At 47.1% G+C, this 22,059-nt stretch overlaps 1 protein-coding gene across 6 annotated transcripts in view; it reads right to left on the bottom strand.

The window, feature by feature from the left end:
- The window catches only part of TMEM269 (transmembrane protein 269), a 45,131-nt gene continuing 23,072 nt past the window's right edge, over positions 1-22,059 (bottom strand). For 5 of the 6 annotated variants that reach the window (XM_074933891.1, XM_074933887.1, XM_074933888.1 and 2 more), the window contains 5 exons: positions 20,993-21,140; positions 15,663-15,760; positions 8,002-8,145; positions 6,053-6,253; positions 1-4,661 (listed from right to left, as the gene is read on the bottom strand). In XM_074933891.1, the coding sequence (XP_074789992.1) occupies positions 4,552-4,661; positions 6,053-6,253; positions 8,002-8,145; positions 15,663-15,760; positions 20,993-21,027 (588 nt within the window). In that variant the 5' untranslated portion in view covers positions 21,028-21,140 and the 3' untranslated portion in view covers positions 1-4,551. Of the gene's footprint in view, positions 4,662-6,052; positions 6,254-8,001; positions 8,146-8,863; positions 9,111-15,662; positions 15,761-20,992; positions 21,141-22,059 lie in introns of those variants that run through there. The other variant, XM_074933892.1, reaches the window with a different exon arrangement.

Here is a 22,059-nt window from a genome sequence, read left to right as displayed (position 1 = left end):
AGGGAGCTGGGATTGTTTAGTCTGCAGAAGAGAAGAATGAGGGGGGATTTGATAGCTGCTTTCAACTACCTGAAAGGGGGTTCCAAAGAGGATGGCTCTAGACCGTTCTCAATGGTAGCAGATGACAGAACGAGGAGTAATGGTCTCAAGTTGCAATGGGGGAGGTTTAGGTTGGATATTAGGAAAAACTTTTTCACTAGGAGGTTGGTGAAACACTGGAATGCGTTACCTAGGGAGGTGGTAGAATCTCCTTCCTTAGAGGTTTTTAAGGTCAGGCTTGACAAAGCCCTGGCTGGGATGATTTAACTGGGAATTGGTCCTGCTTCGAGCAGGGGGTTGGACTAGATGACCTTCTGGGGTCCCTTCCAACCCTGATATTCTATGATTCTAAGTGTTCTCTTGTCCTCACTGGTCTGGTTTTAGTAGTGGTATCATGTGACAGCGGTGGGAATTCCAATCTCCCTCGGGAATGTTCGCTGTGCCTCTTTGCATGCTAATAAGCAAGCCATTCTGCCAACACCCAGCCAAGCAGGGAACTCACTTTTGTCAAGCTACAGTGAGCAGAGTTGTATTCCACAGGATGCCTGTGTTTGAAGGCAAGAATTGTGGAAGATTTTTCCTGACATGCTTTCAGTCTCCAGCTTCTTTGCTTTTCAGGAGCAAACAGATTTACAAACAAACAAAGCACAGCATTGGATGTTTCCCCAACATTTTATTTCCAGAGATTGAACTTCAATTTCAAGTACAAATTTTCCATTGCTGTGCCCTTTCCCCAGATAAAGCAAATGCAGGGGGGAAACAATACGTTTCACTACAGTGATCAGTAAAAAATAAATAGTCTAAAACTCCTGGACATCAAGACTTCATGTCATATTTTAAAAGAGCTGGTAGATTATTTTCTTCCCAACCAAAGATTTGATCAATAGAGGAGAAAAGAGTTCTGTCCCCACAGTATTCAGGTGGGGACGGAGCTAATTCTCTTTAAACTATATTCAGGACTTCAACAACAATAAAAACCCACACCAGTTACTTCTGTACATTACATTACTATGTACATTTGTGATACATCTGCCAATTGAATGTTCTCTTGTTCACATTTCAGTTGCCAGAGCAGCTTCGCAGCAGCCTCCGGTCCTGCACACCACAGCTACAGATGAGCTACAGTCCATTTTGCCAGGCAGCTTCTTGCTTGGTGCGTTCGCTCGCTCCAACCCGTTAGCGGTGCCAGCAAATGTGCAAACAAAAAACGGGGACATGGAAGTAATGCCAGGTGTAGTCACAGCATCAGATAAGGGGCCATGTTTAAAAACACTTGGGAAGAGTCAGAGCACTCTTGGAGCGAAGGCTATGCCTAATGGGAATGAGTCTGTTTGCCTTCCAGTTTTGTGTGTATTGTGATAAGGTACCATATGGGTGGATTCCTAGCTACTCCTTGCTCCACTCCAGAGGGAGGGGTACTGAAGGCCTCATAATGGAGCCATTCTTCTTCTGGCTGCAGAGGCTGCATCAATACCACTGCCACTCAAATCAGCCACAGGGCTATGCCTGCGCGTAGGCACTCCCTGCTCCAGGGTCCGTGAGCAGCCACAATGCAAGAGAGACTAGGGCTCCAACAAGGCACTTTGAGCACAGATAGGAAGCCACTGTTTAGCCTGGCTAGTTTTATCCCCTCTAGTCAACAGGACCAAGTTTAGATACTTCTAAGGATGCGGATGCAATCAGAATTAGGGACTCAATGGCTTGAAAACAGTCAAGTGCCCCTCTGCTTGGACCCACTGCAACAGCTGCCACATGCTCTTGTGCCTGAATACCACTGGTGAATGCGAGGATTGCTCCACGGGCCCTCCTGGGGCACGCAAGTGACTCATTTGTCATTTCGAGACTCGAACACAGTGTGGCAGAAATATCAAGGTCTGGCACTGTGAAATGCTGAGCACCTTCAGTTCCATCTCCCAGGAGGCATTCAGGGCCTCGCAGGATCAGGCCTCTAGAAAGGGAGCTTCAAGGTGCAGGACTTGCTTCAGCAGTTCATCAGTCTGCTCTTCTGGGGGCACACTTTGAAGGTCAGGCTTATTTTCACAACCCTAGAGAAGGTAGGAGGCAGAATCTAGGTGCTTACATGACCCACTTTCCCCTTTCCCAGACAGCTCAAGTGAGAAAACCTCAACCTTTATGAGAACACGCATTTGTCAAAAAATTAAGGCAGAAGGATCTTACCCCAGTAGTTTGGCTATTTTATTTTCAAATGCACTCTCAGACTGAATCATTAATTAGGAGGACACCAATGTTAAAAACTAGTTAATCCAATGGTTATTTTAATTAATTTTCTTTATCGGAATGATACTCAAATCATAATTTGTCAATTGAGGCCATAACTTGAACTGTAAGGGCCTGATTTTGGTCTCACTCCAGCTTTACCCAGATGTTAGTCTGGCTTCAGTGATGTTACTCCAGATTGACACCACAGCAAAGAGATCAGAATCAGGTATCAAGTGTTTCCAAAAATTTGTTTTACTGTTTTGCAATAGTTTTTGATCTAGCTACGCCTGGACTGACATAGGTGCATGTGTATTAGGTCAATTTCCCTGGTCTTTCATCTGAAGTGAAGTTTCAAGCCTCAGACTTGTAACCACAGGTACAGTCCAAGTTATGTCCAGGGAGAGGTTTTCACATTGCCAAGACGACTCACTGTTGGGTAAAGTCCCTTCACCAGCAAAGTTTAGACAGTGGGCCAAATTCCTACCTCAGTAGGTACAACTCCAGTACAGGCAAATAAAGCTGGGCCAAGTTCAGACCTGGTGCAACTCCACAGACTTCAATGTAATTACACCAGGATCCAAACATTTAAGAGGTTATTCTTTATCCCTTGGTCTGCTAGACATTTTTCCCTTTTCAGAGGCAGGTGCTTTGTAGTGGGATAGTCATAACTTTCCTTCCTTCAGCACAGGATTCTCTGAAATGATAAGGTCCCACTGCAGTGGGATTTTGGTCTGGTATAGTGTATGTATGGTTTTACGTTTCAAGTACAAGATGATCTCACTAGTCTGATTACTTCTATGTGAGCATTAGAGGAGTCGGTGGTTACAATTTATAATATACAGATCTCAAATTTCAATGGGGAGCCGTTCATAATTATCTAAAATAGTAAAATAACCGATCTACACTACTCTACTTTTTAGGTATACCTCTGCTTTCTCAGCCTAACTCTGATGAGAAGCCAAGGCCCTTGGAGCAGGATAAAAGCCCTACCAGATACAGTATCTGCAGAGAATATAGGACTAGGTGATTCAATGTAAGCCATGGGCTTATGTTCAGTTAGTCACTGGCTCTTCTAAACATACATTTCCTAGCTGTGTCCTACCGCAGTCTGGGCTGCATCGCACCACCTCTAGAAAGGGGTGGTACGTTTTCATCTTTCGTGCAAATGCAAACACTGTTGCTGAGAAGGACTGAGAGCAATTTCAAATTGTCCTCAGTGATCCATTAAGAAAAAAGCCACTGTTCTGCTCTCCTGTGTATTACAAATATACAAATAAGCCTACTCTAACTATTTTCATGCCATTTCATTGGGTTAGGACAGGGGACCCCAACCTACAAGCCACCAGAGCATTTCATAAGGCCCACACCCTGCTTCAGCACAATATACTAATGGCCGATTCATTAGCGTTTTGTCATCATGTTACATCATTTTAGTTTACACTAGTGTGTAAATAGACAATACTGTACATAGAAACAACCTCGCTAAATACATATGAAACAAGCAGAACTTCAAATATAAATCAATACAGATGCCTTGAAATCTGATTAAAATCTATCAAATCTGTTTGGCCCACCCAAGGGTCGTGCTTAAGTTCCTGTGGCCCACCCGTATAATAAGGTTGGGCACCACTGGGTCAAGGTGTTAAGCAGCAGTTTTCAAATCAACATCTCAGTGCTTAAGATACCAATCTCAGTGCTTCTGATACTGATCCCAGCCTTCCTGGGCCTCTTCCAGAGTCACAGCTGAGGCTGGGCCTGTGGGGTCGTTAGAGGAACCCCCAGCGTGGGTGTCTACTGCCCTACAACTCTAGAAGAAGCAAATAACTTTATAAATTCATGATTTTAAGCATAATAAAAATCTGAAAATGAATTTCTCAACTTAAAATCCATACAGTATCTTTTTGTAAGGAATATGTACTCCCATCTTCAGCAAACCCTCCAATATCTGGGAGAGTTTAAATGAAGTTTCCCTATTAACAAGCGTTAAACTTCATGTTAGTTATTACACGTGGCGTCAGAGAGCCGGCACGACATGGACACTTTGAAACAGGCAGGGGAGCGGCATTAACACACAGGTACTTCCTACCGCTCCAGTTTGAAAGTGTTATTTGAAGTGACAAGTCGCTGTTACTTTCAAGTATAGATGATTTCAATGATGAAACCTTTAGTAAGGATTAGGCAACTCATGGATGTTAACACAGGATGAGTCTTCATTTAGGTCACAGGTGTTGCCTTTGGCAGGTTATCATGGTGACACATGAAGCTGTCATCTACACAATATCAAGCGTGCACTTAAACTTTGCTGCTCCACAAGGCGACTGGAAAGAAGATGTAAGTAGTAGACCAAACGAGATAGTAGAGAGAGACTATTGAATAGGAAGAGAACAAAACCATCAGGATACCTGCAACAGGAAAGTAGCACAGAAAAGTAGGTCAGATACAATTGACAAGGTTAAACAAATGTAAATATGCATTTCACACACTTCCCCAAATCCCTGCATTTCTGTCACTGAAAGGTTTTCTAGCAGGTTTGAGCCTAAAAGATTCTTCTGTTCACTGCTGGAAATAAGTCCTTTTAAAAAACACCAGACACAGGTTGTTTAGTATGATCTGGTCTTCTCTTGCACCTTTCACAGCACGTAAGTCTGCGGCAAAAGGAGCCATTGCCACCACGTATAATGTACTTCATGATCTTAAAAGAGAAATATAGAATCCATGAAAGTACAAGCTGCCAGAGCTACTCTTCTATACACCAGCAAAAACCTACTGCCTTCAAGGAAGTTGTGTTAAAGACTGTGACAGCAAACAGAGAGAAGGGTACTGCTAGACACAGATGTAATGCCATTCCCATCTCAGAGTCTCTGCTGTGCAGCATACAGCTATTAGTCAAAGTTTTAACACTTAAACTGGCTCTTGCCACACTGCCTTCCTGCAGCACCATGCACAGTGCAGCTGCCAGCCTGGTGAATTAGTTTCATGAGCCCACCTTTATATACACACAGTGCTGTGCTTCTACTATTTCCATGCCATGTCTAGAAGTCTGACAAAATAATTTTCTGGCTGTTACATGGGTTCTATAAATGAATAAAAAAATTAATAAAAAATGCAATTGTCCAGTATGAGCTGCTGGGTATTTTACACCTTCCTCTGAAACACTTGGTACTGGCCATTCCCAGAGAAAGGAAACTGAGCTAGATGGACCATTGATAGGATCTGGCATGACATTTTCTATGCTTCTGAATCATCTAGGTTTATTTCAGGGAAAAGGGAGCATGACCTAAGAGTTTGATCATAGCAATTGAGAGTTGAGAAACTGGTTCTATTCCTAATCCAAACATGGCCACTATGTGATCTTACACAAGTAACTTCTGTGCCTCTGCCTGTTTGCCGATCCCTAAACACTGAGAAAACGCTCTTCCCCATTTTGTAGTGTGTATTCACAATGTCTCTGGTGACAAGCACTATGGACATTCCACGTATTCTTCTTTCTGCTTCTCTTAAAGAGGCACACACTGTATTCAGGCAAGTAAGAATCCCCTCATGTTTCAAACACATGTTGAAGAAGATATATATTTTAGGTTTACAGTACAAAAAAGAAATGTATATTTTCATACAGCTCCCAAGAACTCTGGTTCACATTAGTTTACCCTTTCCATCAGTTCGGCTGAAGGATGAAGTCAGAGAAGGGACTAGATAATGAAGGGCAAAAGCACTATGCCTTCACCCCTTGTGTGTGTGTTGTAAGAAACAAATGAGAGCCAAGGTTTTGTGCTGGTTTGTTTTAAAAACTTACCCCCTGCATAGACCATCTTTTTCCAGAGCTGGGACTCCAGTACTTTGTCATGGGGATAGAAGCCCTGGTCAACCATGAACAGGATCATTATCATGGCCACAATCCGTAGAACCACAAGGTTGCCCCCTGTCAAGAGGTATGTGCCCGTCAGGAGGGAAGAAGCATAGGGACAGGGCAGGCCTCGGTACATGAAAGGGATTCCTACAAGAAAGAGGAAGGAATGGGTGACTTTTCCTTTTTAAATGGCCACAAAGCTATAAGACAGAGGATTCTGGGAAATAAAAGAGAATGCTTGGTTCAGCCCTAAAAAGGGGACATGGACAGATTAACCAAAAATTTGAACAGTTCTTCCCCGGTTTTATTTGTAACACCTGAGATAAGAAAAATGAACACTTAAAAATCACGTTTCACCATTTACTGTGTGTATTTTTCGTTTCCCTCAGCTTGACATCATCAACGATTAGACAGGGGAACAGACTATCTGGGAGTTCTCACTGTGCCCATCACCACAGTATCTCAACACTAAGAAAATGGATCATAACCGAAAGAAGGACTGCAACCAAAATAGGGTCGTGGGCTAATTTTCCCTCCCTCCTTCCCCTCGAGCAATCAGGACTACGTTTGTTTTCTTCTTTCCTCTCTTCTCCTCCCCAAGAGGTTTCCTCCCTCTTGCTTTCCTCTCTTCTACCTTCTCTTTCGTTGCTCTCTCACTCCAGCTATTGAAAGGGAAAATGCAGATGTTCACTGAGTCTTGGAGCACTGGGGAAACCCCAGATGACTGGAGGAAAGTCAATGTTGGGCCAGTTTTAAAAAGGGTTTAAACAGGCCGACCCAGGTAGTTATAGGCCTGTCTGCCAAACATCGACCCAAGAATTAAAAGGCGGCAACGCAATTAACGAAAGTCAACATGGGCTTATGGAAAACAGACCCTGCCTCACTAAACGTGGTATCTTTTTGAGGAGAGTACTTTTATCAACCAAATTTATAACCGTGCTACTGTAATTTCCTGAGACTTCTGTAAGGCAAGTGACTCGGTGCCACACCACATTTTAATTCAACAACTAGAACAGTATAAAGTGAACATGGCACACATTCAATGGACTAAACGGGCTAACACAGAGTCTCAACGTGTAACTGTAAATGGGGAGCCGTCAACAAGTGGGTGTGTTTCCCCTGGGGTCCCTCAGGGATTGGTTCTTGGCCCTGCACTATTTCACATTTCTATCAATAACCTGGGAGGAAACATAAAACCACCACTGATAAAGTTTTCAGATGACACAAACATTGGGCAAGTGGCAAATAATGAAGAGGACAGGGCACGGATACAGTTTGGAGAGTTTAATGTGTTGTTAACAGCACAGAGAGACAATAAAGTTGAAAGTCTCTAACATATACACAGCATCTCACCCACTCTCTCCCACAGAGGGCAAAACTATATCCTCTGAAAGAAAAACCTGCTGGAGTGGGACAGAGAGACCAGGAAATTCCACAAGGAGAACATGGTGGCCCCGAGGAGCCTGAACCCTTCCTACTGCTCCCCAGCCCCCAGGGGCTGACCTGCTCCCTCCTCCACAGCAGCAGAGATCCATCACTGGGGCCTCCCACACCTCCGAGCACTACCACCCACCCACCCACAGGTGCCACCACTTGCAGCAGTGGATATGAAATAAAACCAAGGAGAGTCCGCACTGTTTAGAGCAGCCTCAGAAACTCACAGGGCATGGCTGCTTCTCAGCTACAGGAGTTCAAAAAGCAGGACCAGCACGATTCTCTCATTCCTTTTCCTCCCAGCAGGAGGTGCTGCCCGGCCCGTGTTAGCAGAGACTAGAACAGAACTCCTACAGCTAGCTGACTGACTTTCAGCCACATTACGCCCTACTTACACGCCCTTATTACTGGCTGTAGCCATGCTCCAGACCCACGCAGAGGAAGGGAGACCACGCACTTACCACTCGAGAAGAAACACAAGCGGGTAAAGACTGCGAGCACATAGACCATCGCCAGCAAGCCATCCAGGATCCCGTGAGCCTGCAGCAGCAGAGCTGTGGCCAGACCGAATGACGTGAAGTCACCAAAGTCATCCAGCTTGGCACCTGCGCGAGTGACAAGTAGCTGCTCAGCGACCACGCAACCTGATCCCAGCACCACAAATGGCAGGAAGGGGCAAACAGATTTCCCAAACCCAGCAGTGCTCTTGGGGTGAGTCTAGCATCACCCACTAGGGAACTCCATGGGCTGGACACGACCAACGCAGCACGTCCCTTACAGAGACTAAAGGAGCTACAGCTATGCCTTGCTCATGACCCGTAAGTGCCTAGACAGGGAGATTTCTGACAGCAGGGGTCTCTTTAGTCCAGCCAAGGCAGAATAAGAGCCAAGAGCTGGAAGCAGAAGCTAGTCACACTCAAGTGGAAATAAGGCCCAACTGTGTAACTGTAAAGATAACAAACCACTGGAAGAACTAAGTAAGGGACATGGTGGGGTTACTCTCTGGCTTGGGCTCCAGTGAGGCAGATGATGGCAGGAAAGATGTTCCAGCTTTGGCGGATGGGAAGAGTCAAGTTTTGACCTTTGATTTTACAAACCACTTGGAACAGTCAGCTAGGCACATTTTAAACTGCCCCCACTTTCTGGTGCAACTCCTTTCACCTCAAGAGAGACCTGCCCTACTGGCTCCTTAAGGCCTCCCTCTGCCCTTCTGCCAAAGAGGAGAGTACTGAGCCTGGAGGATAGGGAGAGGAGATGGATCCTCTTGTCAAAGGGCTCATTTTTTCCCCACACTATTTCTGACCCATCCATGATCAGTCCTACCTGATGAAGAAGGAGCTGAGTTAGGCATTCAGGCTTGGTACCTCCCAGGGCATGCATGAGAAGTTCAGTTTGCAAAGTGGATGAGTTTCTCCACTTTGAGAGCTCTCCTGTCCCCTCAAATGAGCCATATCGCTCCTCCTCGCCTTTCCCCAGCCCTTTCCACACAGCCTTAGCGGAGCACTGAATTTGGCTTGTTTCACATTCAGTGCACAGTGAGATATAAGATTCTCTCCCTCAAGGCTACTACGAGTGTGAAACGGCACCTAGGATCACCACCGCTCCCTCCCCTCCCCACACGCAACAGCCTTGGAAGAGCTGGCGGAGGTGCTCGCTGGAGCGGCACTGTTAGTTTTCAATCAGCCCTGGAATGCTGGAGAAGTTCCAGAAGAAAGCTGGTGTGGTGCTGAGATTTAGAAAGGGTAAGTGAGTTGACCCAGGTAATTACAGACCTGTCAGTCTGATCACGGAGCGGCTGACACAGGACTCAATTAATACAGAATTAATAGTGGTGCTGGAAATTATTTTCTTAATATATTTATTGCTGTTTGCCCTGACTCAGCTGCCACACAAGCATTCTTTTATTAGTCCCAAAGGCCAGTTGATGTTGGTTACATCCAAAATACAGATGTAAACAGATAAACTCACAGTCAATATCCACCAACAATACAGTGATAAGCAAATAAGTGACAAGCCAAAACACAACCAGATCAGGCCTGGGAGACACCTTCCCATGAAAGCACGACTCCAGAGAGGTAAGGAAAAGCTCGGACAAGGAACCCGTAGAAAAACCAGGCTTTAGATACACTAATGCATGACAGATGTCATTGCGAATTACTGGACCTTCGCTGAAGTCAGCTGAAGCAGTTTATATTGCTTTGCCGTATTTTTCCCGAGCTACTGGTCTAAGAATTTCTAACAGATTATTTACTATGCCTGGGATCCAGTTAACACATTCTCTTTATTTCTGCTGCTTATCCTAAATCTTAAATAAGAAAACTCTAGTACTTCCAGGCCCAATACAAGTCTAACACGAACAATCCTTCATTCTCGTGATCTCTTTTTTTTTTGGTCTCATGCTTCAGGCCTATCACATATTAAAATCCACACTCAATTTAAAACCATAGTTTAGTGGGGTCTAATGTGGGCTTATATTCCTATAGAAGGGTAATATAATCAATGCCAACCAACACGGGTAAATGGAAAGTAGATCCTGTCAAACTAACTCTCTCTTTTTTTTGACGGGATTACTAGTTTGGTTGCCAAAGGTAACAGTGACTTAATATACTTAGACTTCTGCAAGGCATTTGACATGGAACTGCATGTTATATGCATTAAAAGCTGCCTAACTGATAGATGTGAAAATGTAATTGTAAGCAGGGGATCATCGAGCCGATGTGTTTGTAATGGGCTCCGACTCTTAGCCCGACGCTGTTTCACATTTTTAATCAGTGACCTGGAGGAAAACAAAATAATCACTAATTATGTTTGCAGAGGCCACAAAACTGGGGGAGTGGTAAATAATGAAGACAGGTCACTGATACAGAGTGATCTGGATCGCTTGGTAAACTGGGCACAAGCAAACAATATGCATTTTAATGTGGCTAAACGGATCCATCTAGGAATAATGAATGTGGGCCATGCTTACAGGATGGGGGACTCTATCCTGGGAAGCAGTGGGGGTCATGGAGGATAATCAGCTGACCATGAGCTCCCAGTGTGACACTGTGGCCAAAAGAGCTAATGTGATCCTGGGATGCATAAACTTTATTACTCCTGAGGACATTCTGCATATAGTATTTTAAAATTCTGCAAAATTCTGAAAATTTTATTTGTCAAATAAATGTGGACACTCCAGATTGGCCCTGGGAAGCACAGGCCACTGGCTGCACAGAGGTGGGAAATCACTGTGCGGCTCCCCCCAGGACACGGACTCAGCAGTGAGGCTGCACCCAACCCTGACACAGCGCAAGCCAGGCCTACCCCAGAAACACCCCAGGGCCCTGCTCCTCCGTGCCAGGTACACCAGGTGCAGGCAGGCAGGCTCAGGAAGGCACGATCCAAGTGTGGAGGGGCCTAGTGTGGGGGGATCCAGGTGTGGGTTGAGATAACTGTGTGGCAATCTGGGCGCGGGAGGGATCTGGATGCACAGTGGCTTGTTGGGGGTTTTTGGGTGCAACAGTAATGGGACTCCACAGGGGGATCCAGGTGAAGGTGGTTGAGGCTCGGCAGGGGGGTCTGGGTGTGGGGAGCTCAGTGGGAGGGTCCAGATGCTGGGGGAGTGCGGCTCAGTAGGGTGAGGATCCGGATGCAGGTGGCTCATTGGGGTGGTTTAGGTGCAGGGGGAGTGGGGCTTGTCGGGGGGGAGGGGCCGGGGTTATGGGTGTGTGTGTGGGGGGGTGAGGCTCGGCAGGAGGGTCTGGGTATGAGGGGGTCTAGATGCACAGGGGTTGGGGGGGATGGGGGAGCAGCTCCCTTTACAGTGATCTCTTCCCCTGCAGCTGAGGAGCAATAGGTGCAGGAAGGTGGGGGGAGAAGGGGAAGGCCAGTTTGCAGAGCTTCCTACAGCCGGGGGAGAAGTCTAGGGGTGGGTCTGACACAGCCCCAGATGCTGTGCAGGGGGAAGAGGAAGTCCTGTCTGCCCCAACCCAGCCGGGACTAGCAGCTGAGCCCAGCACAGGGTGGGAGCAACCAGCCAGGTCTTCCCCAGTCCCGTCCCCCGCCCCACAGTGAGTTACCACTCTGCCAGCTGCCCTGGGCACCCGAAACATACTGCTGGGGAGGGTCGTATGACTGCTCTTGTGGCTTCCCTTTGCTTCCTCATCAGAAAGTCATTTTCTATGGGGAAGAAAAAAAATCTGCAGGGGACATAAATTCTGTGCACGCACAGTGGCACAACATTCCCCAAGGAGTAATAAACGGGATTCTGGAGTAGGAATAGAGGTTATTTTACCTCCGCATTTGGCACTGGTGTGACCGTTGCTGGCATCCTGGGTCCAGATCTGGTTCTCACAATTCAAGGAGGATGTTGGTAAATTAGAGTGGGTTCAAAGAAGAGCCACGAGAATGATTAAAGGATTTGAAAACCTGCCTTATAGTGATAGACTCAAGAAGCTCAATCTATTTAGCTTAACAAAGAGACAGTTAAGGGGTGACTTGATCACAGTCTGTAAGTACCTACACAGGGCACAACTGCTCAATAATGGATTCTTCAATCTAGCAGAGAAAGGGCTAATACGATTCAGTGGCTGGAAGTTGAAGCTAGACAAATTCAGACTGGATATTAGGTCTAAAATTTTAACACTGAGGGTAATTAACCACTGCAACAATTTACCAAAGGTTGTGGTGGATTCTCCATCGCTGAGAATTTTAAAATCAAGATTCAGCGTTTTTCTAAAATATCTGCTCTAGGAATTATTTTAGGTAACTTCTCTGGCCTGCGTAATATCGGAGGTCAGACCAGATGATCACAATGGTCCTGTCTGGCCTTGGAGTCTATTAATCTACAAAGAGTAGGTGCCCTTTGGCTTAAGAACTTTCCTGCTTACTTCAGCTAAGGACTGTCAAAGGCATAACCTGTTTCCCTGCCCTGGCACAAACCCACCCGCACCTGAGGACAAGCCAGAGTCCCACACTCCCAAGATTACCAGGTACTGGAGGCAGTCACCATTTATAATTAATCCTGCCAATTCAGATAGTTGGACAGAGCCAGCACTAACCAAGTACTGGCTAAGAGAAAGGCAGTCTTCTACTTCCCCCACTTCCTGTACTTGCCAAGATTCCAGTGGAGGCTCCCCATTGACTTTTGCAAGTGTCATGGTGCACAGTACAGTCAGAAGTACACCACACCCTAGAGCATGAGACACCAGAATTGGTGCCACCACAAGATGGGTTTGAGTCAATGGGGAAGGACAGGGCATAAATAGCACCAGCACAATCTAGAGTTATGGGAGACAGGAGGTGCTGCAGGAAAGGAGGAAGAGGAACTGGTCTGGAGAAGGTAATTAAGAGAGCTTCTGTTCTTGCTCTTTCATAACACCAGAACAAGGGACCATTCAATAACATTGAAATGTGACAAATTCAAAACTGATAAAAGAAAATCCTTTACATAGTGGGCCTCATTTACACAGTGAGCCTGTGAAACTCATTGCCAGGCTGTTGTTGAGGCCAAGAAGTTGGTAACATTCAATGAGGGATCGAGAACAAGAATATTCAGCATTACAATAACTAATGCTAACAAAAGAAATTTTGGAAAGGAGGGATATAAAACTGGATGCTGCAGGGCTTAACCTGATCTCTGATTATATGGGGTTAGAACAAGACATTCACATGGGGGTTCAATTAGCCCACATCTGCCAGCCAAGAGGGTTCGTGCACCTTCCTGTGGCATCTGGGAAGGTGCACGAACTTGGGGCTGGGCATGTCAGGGGCAGAATACAGGACTAGAAGGACCAGGGGTCTGAGCTGGTATGGTGTCTTCCTATGTTTCTGCTTTCCTTCCCTGAAAGAGTACTAGGACAGAGGTCTGGGTTTTTTTATTGTAAGTTTAAAGCTCTGGATACTCTACTCCCCCGAGCAGGTACTTTTACTTCATTCGTCTTGGGGGCCCAAATTATTATTAGTAGCAATTATTTGTTTTGTAAGACACAAAAGACTTTTACTGCACTAGACAGTTAAACCCAGCCCCAAAGAATTACTGTCTGCAAGAGAAGAGGAGTTCAAGCTCTGTTTTTAGGACTCGGTCTTCGTTTTCCCTGAAGACCCTTTCTTTTAAAATAGGCACCTTCTTCTATGCTCCCTGGGTGTATCAAAGCCTCATCTGCCAACTTCACTGACTAAAATAAAGTGTAGTTGTTTTTATTCCCATTGGCCCTGGAGAGCCAAGCTACAGCAGAGGGAGCAGGAGTCGGTTCTGGCCTGCGTATCGTCAGAACTGTTGACGCCCCGAGCCTTATGGAACAACCTAGCTTGACTCCTGGTTCCCAAGGGCACCTGGCAGGGCTGCCAGTTAGAAAAATGCTGCTTATAAACCAAGCACACCTGATCTAGAGTCGCTGAGACAACAAACCTGGAGAGCACCACAACGCCTTCTTCCTAGGAAACCAGTGAGCCAGTGGGGCCAGAGGCCGAGTTGCTCAGATGGAGGCAGTGTCACAGCTCAACCCTACGCATGCTGCTCTACTCCCAAACATGGACTTACCTGGCTACATGCACAGGACAGTCCTACATGGGGCACAGAGAGTCCATCATAGAGAAACAACCTGGGAACGTCCAGGGGCCTGGCTGTATAGTCCTTGCACTCCCAAGGCCCAATTCGGTGTTGCCCTGGGGCAATCATTCACACCAGTCCAACACAGGTGTTAATGCCACCATTCAGATTTGGGAGCGGGAGTTTATACTCACTTTGCACTTGTGTAAAAAAGACTCCCCCAAGTGCAGGGCAATGGCGAATCTGACCCCAGTGACTGCAGTGGAGGCTTTGGGTGGGTTAAAAATGTAGCACTGGATTCCAGATCCCTACCCATCTCATGAACTTCTCTTTTGAATACTACATTTAGCCCTCTGCCCTTGCAAGGCTGATTCTGTATTCACATACTCTTGGGGTACAGCAGGCCTGGAAAACCTAGAACTATACCATATAACTCTCTTCGCTCTGGTCTGAAGGATAACAGATGAAGGCGGACTGCACTGGAAATTTGGATCTAATATACAATTTCTCTCCTCTGCCTCCAAGCAGACTCTTCCATTAGCATGCTGCAGGAGCTGACGTAGAGCAATCACTATGGCCCAAATAGTTGGGTGGGAAAAAAACAGGTGGCAATAGAAAACTAAGGAAGGTTTTTCTCAGTTTCCCCACCAGATCATTTATTGGCGATACAGGGAAGTTGCCTCCCTGAAGAATTAGAAGGGTTTTAAACCCACCCATCGGCAAGACTCACCACTCCAGAGTTTCACATGGATCTTGGGCCAAGCCAGAAACAAGGGCTCTTTGCAGTCAATCTGATGGTGGAAGATGAATCGAGAGCACCCATCCACATATGTGGATCCCCACTGGAAGTGGAGTCAAGGGGAAGAGTGCAGCAGAGGTCTCCATTCCACAGCCTCTGGACAGGGATGCAGTATGTTTCCTCTCTCTGTCCAGACGCCAGGGCCAAGGCCTGTTATTTTCCCCTCCCACACGGAATTTGCTCCCCACCTGTGTTTTCCATACCGACAGCTCAAAGTGATATGGTTGTTTTAGTGATTCATAACGGCCTGTCTGCAATGCCATCATTTACGAGAACGACTGGAGAAACTGCTGCTGCTGCTGGGCTACCAGGAGAGACACCGTGTTAATGGCTATTGAGTTTTGGTGTTTCAATTTGCAACAAGGAAGGCTAGAATTAAAAAAGGACATAATCTGAAATCCTCTGGATTCTAACACGTTCCAGGCAAACTGGGGACTAACTGCGATTCTGAAGAATGCTTTTAAAGCACAGAATCCTGACCGAAATCTCAGAAATTCTACAGGCAAACGACCCTACGTTTAGCAAGAAGCCCCCAGCACCAATGTGTGTAACGATTACCTGGCACAACAGTCTCTGTGCTTGGAAACCCACCTGTCTGGGAGTGCAGCGATGGGGTAGCAATACAGCCCGTGGGCTAATATTATCCCTAGGGTGCAATTTATCCTGCCCGACAGGGATGAGTGGACCCGTTATGTCTCGTTGGCTCATTAAGTAGATTGGACACTGCCTGTCTCACAGCCTGAGCAACAGGCCTCGTATTCTGAGCTTCTAAAGGACGACAAGAGGGAACTCACCCAGGGCTGAGCAAGCATTCAGTTGCCTAGCAACCGCTCCGTCAGCTAGGTCAAGCAGGAACCCAATCAGGAGCAGCCAGCAAGCACAGTGGTATTGCCTAGAGCACAAGAGCAAGGGAAGGACATTAGCGTCTCCATGGCTACGTCAGGTTCGGAGGTTTATAACAGGCAACAAGAGCATTAATTTTCAGGGTTGCTGGGGGACAGCCTGCGAAGCTGGAATGCGCATGGCTCTGCATCAGTGCAGGAGCCTGAAGTCAGAGCTCACGCCCAGATCTTCTGTTACACGCTGCCTTTCCCACCTCCCAGGCAGTAGCTCTCCCAGGGGCCAGCCCGCACCTCCTGCTGCCTTGTTCACACAGGCTCTCCGGAAGGGGAAGCAGCACTTACAGTGGAGGAGCAAATTCCACCCTGTGATGTGGGGGAGACAAGAGTCCTGTCCCGTACACATGCCACTTGCTCAGCCTTGGAAGAAGGGGACGTCCTTGACCTTGACCACAGGCAGGGGCTGATAGGCTTCAATAGGGAAGCATTAGAGGATAATCACACAGGGAGGAGGAGGGCAGTCAGCAGTGTGTCCGGGATGGCATGGCCTTGACCGAACCGGATTAAAGTGAGTAAGAGCCTCCCAGGGAAATCAAGCAGCCAAAACAGATTTGGCAGGGGAGCGTTACAAGATGCGTCAGCACGGGGGCAATCATTTTTGCATCGCAAAATAAGTCCCTCCCCAGCTCTTCACTCTCCTGTCGATGTCCCCCCCAGCGTGCCTATGGATCTCCTGCATTGTCCTTCCAAGGGCCCCTCTGTTTTTGTTCAAGTTGTGTCTCTGGCCCTCCCAGGTGTAAATGGAGGACAGAATTTGGTCCAACTTAGTAACAGGATACTGACTAGCTGTACAGTGCTGCGACTTCCTGGGCTCTGGGAGTTACTGTAACATCTGGCCAAGACATCACTCATGGGCGGCGAGAATAACAGACTCAGCCTCCCCTCGTGCAGCCACTGCTGCCGGACCCCGGTTGTGGGTTTGGTGGGGGAAATTTTTGCTTTTTATTATGCCCCATGCAGGTTCTGGGGTGGCTGAGGCAGCGGAATGTGCTACTCGGCTTCCTGGGTTCATCAGTAACTCGCTAGACTCCAGGGAGATGACTGATGAACCCAGGAAGCTGAGTAAGACATACCACCTCTCAGCCGCCCCAGAAGCTGCATGGGGCACAGCAAAATCTCAGGTTCTTCTTCTGGAAGAGAGACAACAGCTTTTGAATTTTCCCATGGGGAGGCTTGGGGTCTGCAGAGGGGAGGTGCGGTTGCGGTGGCTCTGGCCAGCCGGGGCTCCTCTAAGCAGGTTGCGGGGGGGCCCCCCCCTCAGGGCTCCGGCTGGCACGGGGCTCCTCTGGCAGTGGGGGGGGGGGCAGGGTGGTTTCAGGGCTCTGGCCACGGAGGGGAGCAAGGGGAAGGGGTGGAGTGGGGGCTCCACTCACCACTCATGGCTTCGCTGCTTTCATGAGCACCGCATTTATTCATTCCTGTGCACCAGGCACATCCCTTAGGCTGCTGTAGGACAATCTCCATTTGGTTGCCGTGGTACAAGGTGGTATCCAAACGGCAACAGAATCCCTGTCCTTCAAGGAGTGTCTGTTCATCTATCATCCCCATCTACCTAATTTGTTGTGTTCACTTCACCTTGAGGGAGAAAGGGCGAGTGTCTCTCGTCCAAACAGAGCTAATACATTTCCCTGCAGGCATGCGATGATCGCAGAGGTTCCTAAATATGATTCATGAAAAGGGCCTTACCAAATTCACAGCCATGAAAAACATGTCATGCACCATGAAATCTGGTCTCCCCTGTGAAATCTTGAATATTGTAGGGGGGTCACGGTATTGCCACCCTTTCTTCTGCGCTGCCCTCAGACCTGGGTGGATGGAGAGTGGTGGCTGCTCGCCGGGCACCCCGCTCTGAAGACAGCACAACAGAAGGGAACCGTCCTTACTTCTGTTGGCAGCAGCGCTACCTTCAGAGCGGGGTGCCCGGCCCCCAGCTACTGCTCTCATGCCCCCCCTACAATAGTCTTGAGACCCTCTTTTGGGTCAGGACCTCCCGTATGAGAAATGCTGACGTCTGAACACATCTGCAAAATTTGCTATTTATGCCATGACCAACCCGTGAAAAATTTGTGATTTCTCCACAATTTAAGTAGACCTCTATTCATAAATGGGATATTTGGGTGCAAACCCCAAATTGTGTGGTTTAATACCACTTAGAAACGACAGTAATAGGTGTTATAGAAATATCCAAAATAGGTACTGGGTTGTCCTATTATGTTCTCTCTTGCACAATTTTTGTTTGCCCCATGGATCAAAATGTTTGTATTGTAATTTCATAGTTTTCACTACACTGCATACCATGAACTCCTGGCCCTTTGCACTGCCAGCCAGGATAGAACTCAGCTCCTCCAGTTATGAAAGCAGAATCTCCTCCCACTTGAGCTAAGTGTTGAATAATAAATGTTTCTTTTGATTTTATAGACTAAGTTTTTTGTTTAAAAAACACCCAAACCTAAATTTGGGGGCTCTATTGCTTGACATCTCCCTTCCCCCCTCACTTTAATATTAACATAAATCGTGCATTAGGGAGCCATCTGTGTTACCACAACAGAGTCATGTACACCACGATCAGATCTGTAGTGTGGACAGGAGCTAGCCATATTGTAACCAGGTCACATAACGAAGCTAAAGCCTGGCATGTGACCAAGGCTCAATTACAGAGCTTTACTCTAGTCAGTGGAACTACGCCAATTTACACTATGGGGGACTAAGAAACCAGCCCTTTTACTGAGCTGTAACCAGGCCTCCAACTCTGTTTTTGTAGCTGCAGACAGGCTTAAAGTGAAGCTAAGGAGAGCAACAACTGCACACTAGACTGCCATGTTGGCTTTGCTCCAGGAAAGTGTCTCCCTGTGATTCCCCCTCCTGAACGAAACAGCACACAAGTGATATCACATAGAAATAACTCTTAGGCCATGCAGTGCGATTTGTTGTTCTATCAAAGAACATTTCAAATGTTTGCCTGGAGGGCAAAAGTCTGGGATGACCAGCTCTTTCCTTTTTATTCTATTTTATGAGCAGACACGATTCCCTGTTTGACAAGCCCCGATGAGGTTTCAGACCCCGAGTTAGCAGTCTGAACTGAGGCAGATCTCTACAGTGATGTCAACAGGAGCTGTATCTGAGTAGCGCTGCTGGACTGGGCAGTCAATTCCGGATGCACCATATAAATTAACAAGTCCAAGAAATATTTTTAGCTGGGTATCCTAACAGGACAATGTATAAGTAAAGGCCCCTTTGGCATCCTGCAGAAATTGATGGAAATTCCCACTCATACGGGAGGAAGACAACCTTGAATATATTCCCCTGTGCCTATTTAACTCTCTTCAATCACTTCGCTGTTTTGTTACCTCGTCAGGTCTCTTTTCTTTCCTACCTACCGTGTTGCTTACTTAGCCTAGAGGAGATACTTTGGCAGCACACTGGTAATGCAGTGCAGAGAAATTTTACGGTACATAGGCCAATTCTTATCCTGATTCACAGTCCAGGCATTCCACTGAAGTCCACAAGGGGGCAGAGGGTATAAATCATGGCAGGATATAGCACAGAAATACCTTGTGGCAACAAGAAGAAAAGGAGGACTTGTGGCACCTTAGAGACTAACCATTTGAGCATGAGCTTTCGTGAGCTACAGCTCACTTCATCGGATGCATACTGTGGAAATTGCAGAAGACATTATATACACAGACACCATGAAACAATACCTCCTCCCACCCCACTCTCCTGCTGGTAATAGCTTATCTAAAGTGATCATCAAGTTGGGCCATTTCCAGCACAAATCCACGTTCTCTCACCCTCCGCCCCCCCCCCCAGACAAACTCACTCTCTTGCTGGTAATAGCCCATCAAAAGTGACCACTGTCTTCACAATGTGCATGATAATCAAGGTGGGCCATTTCTAGCACAAATCTAGGTTCTCACACACACACCCCTCTCACCCCCCCCCCCACACACACACACAAACTCACTCTCCTGCTGGCAATAGCTCATCCAAACTGACCACTCTCCCCACACTGTGCATGACAATCAAGGTGGGCCACTTCCAGCATAAGTGGCCCACCTTGATTGTCATGCACAGTGTGGGGAGAGTGGTCAGTTTGGATGAGCTATTACCAGCAGGAGAGTGAGTTTGTGTGTGTATGGGGGTGGGGGAGTGAGAAAACCTGGATTTGTGCTGGAAATGGCCCACCTTGATTTTCATGCAGGTTGTAAGGAGAGTGGTCACTTTGGATAGGCTATTACCAGCAGGAGAGTGAGTTTGTGTGTGTGGTTTTTGGAGGGGGGTGAGGGAACCTGGATTTCTGCAGGAAATGGCCCACCTTGATTATCATACACATTGTGAAGACAGTGGTCACTTTTGATGGGCTATTACCAGCAAGAGAGTGAGTTTGTCTGTGGGGGGGCGGAGGGTGAGAAAACCTGGATTTGTGCTGGAAATGGCCCAACTTGATGATCACTTTAGATAAGCTATTACCAGCAGGAGAGTGGGGTGGTTTCATGGTGTCTGTGTATATAATGTCTTCTGCAATTTCCACAGTATGCATCTGATGAAGTGAGCTGTAGCTCACGAAAGCTCATGCTCAAATAAATTGGTTAGTCTCTAAGGTGCCACAAGTCCTCCTTTTCTTTTTGCGAATACAGACTAACACGGCTGTTACTCTGAAACTTGTGGCAACAGCCATCCCTCACCAGCTCCGATAGCCGTCACCTTGGAGATGTCAGGGGACATCAATGCAACCTGGTCACCTTAGGCCACGCCCACACAAGGACAAAATGTCACGTTTTGAAATGCACACGTGTTAGCAAATGGTTTGTCTACACAGCACCGCAATGCGGCTACGGGGGTACGAACTGCAGAGTGCACCAGAGCGGCGCTTTAGCTGCCCCCTCGCACGCTGTGGGTGTGAACTAAAAGGTTCCTAGTTCACATTAACACAGTCCTGGTGGAAAGAGTGAATTCACGTGCACTCGGTCCTTTTTGGTTTGCAGCAGGAGTGTCCACAGGGCAGTTAGTGTGCAGATCTTTGGTGCACTCTGCCATTCACACCCCTGTAGTCGTTTCAAATGTAAAGATGGCCTTACTGGCCCAGACCCTTCCCCCAGTGGAGCAAACAGAAGTTTTGCCATTGATTATAATGCGGATTCCCTGTCCCTCCCTCCACCCCTGCCAATTATCCAGTCCTTCCCATGAAATCACGACACTATGTGAAGCCCCAGACCCAGACATACCCATTTAGACTGCAGAGGATGGAAGACAGACCCATGATCAGGTTAGCCACAGAGAGGGCATTGGCGACATTCTTGCGGACAAACTCCAGAGCCTGGGCTCGGCCTGCTTGCTCACTCAGGAACAGCTTCTTAAAGTGGTGAAATATACCTGGAACCCAGCAGGGGGAGAAAGAGTCAGGACGAGAAGACCTTTGCGGCTGCCTTTCAAAAGGAAATTATTTAAGCACAGATCCTCGAAGAACAGGAGAGGCCCAATGGATCAGCGTTGAGTCTATAGTTAAATTCCCCAAGTATCTGTGAATCGCGTCTAGGGTCAAGCTGAGGGAGTCTTAGAGAAGGCTGATTTTATTGTGTGAACATGGAGCTAGGTTTCTTATAGGGATCCTATTGCAATGTGTCCTGGGACACAGAACGGCTGTTACAAGGGGACAGGAGCTTCTTGGCCTTATAGGTTTTTTTCCTTAAATAAAAGTAGAGCCAATAAAACACTAAATACCAATCGCAGCCCAGTCTGGATTTTAAAGAATTGATGCAAAAGTGGTGGAACAGGGACAAGGACTAGTGCCCCGCAACTCCAGTGCTCTATATTTAGATCCTTCCTTCAAAAAAGTTTGTTTTGGGACAGCCTTACAAAGAGGGGAGTTTTCCGGCTATTGGTGTGTAAATTAGTACCTGACTCCTCTTCTTCGTGGGGAGACCCGAGACAGCCAGCAGTTCCTCTGCCATTAAAGGGGTCAGCACTCATCTTGGTGCTTCCTTTGGCAGCTGTCAATGCTAAAGTGCCAGCCTGGCTGTAGCCCTTCTGCCCCACATCATGAGACGATTAACATGAGATTAGCTCCCAGAGGTGTTTTTTAAAAACCATACATGCTGCCCAGAGTATTTTCATGCACTTTCAAGCCTTATAGTTTCACACCTGCCTAATTTCTAGTCACTGCATGTCCTCACTCAGCTCAGCTTCACTCACTTGCGATGATCTGGCCAGTTGCAGCCTTTGCATTCTTATATATGCACACCTGTATATATTCATAGGGATAGATGCCTTTTGCTTTCCTCTGTCCTTTTAG

This window comes from Natator depressus, chromosome 18 (assembly GCF_965152275.1).
Source record: "Natator depressus isolate rNatDep1 chromosome 18, rNatDep2.hap1, whole genome shotgun sequence".
NCBI lineage: Eukaryota > Metazoa > Chordata > Testudines > Cheloniidae > Natator > Natator depressus.
This window is presented reverse-complemented; position numbering and strand designations above follow the sequence as displayed.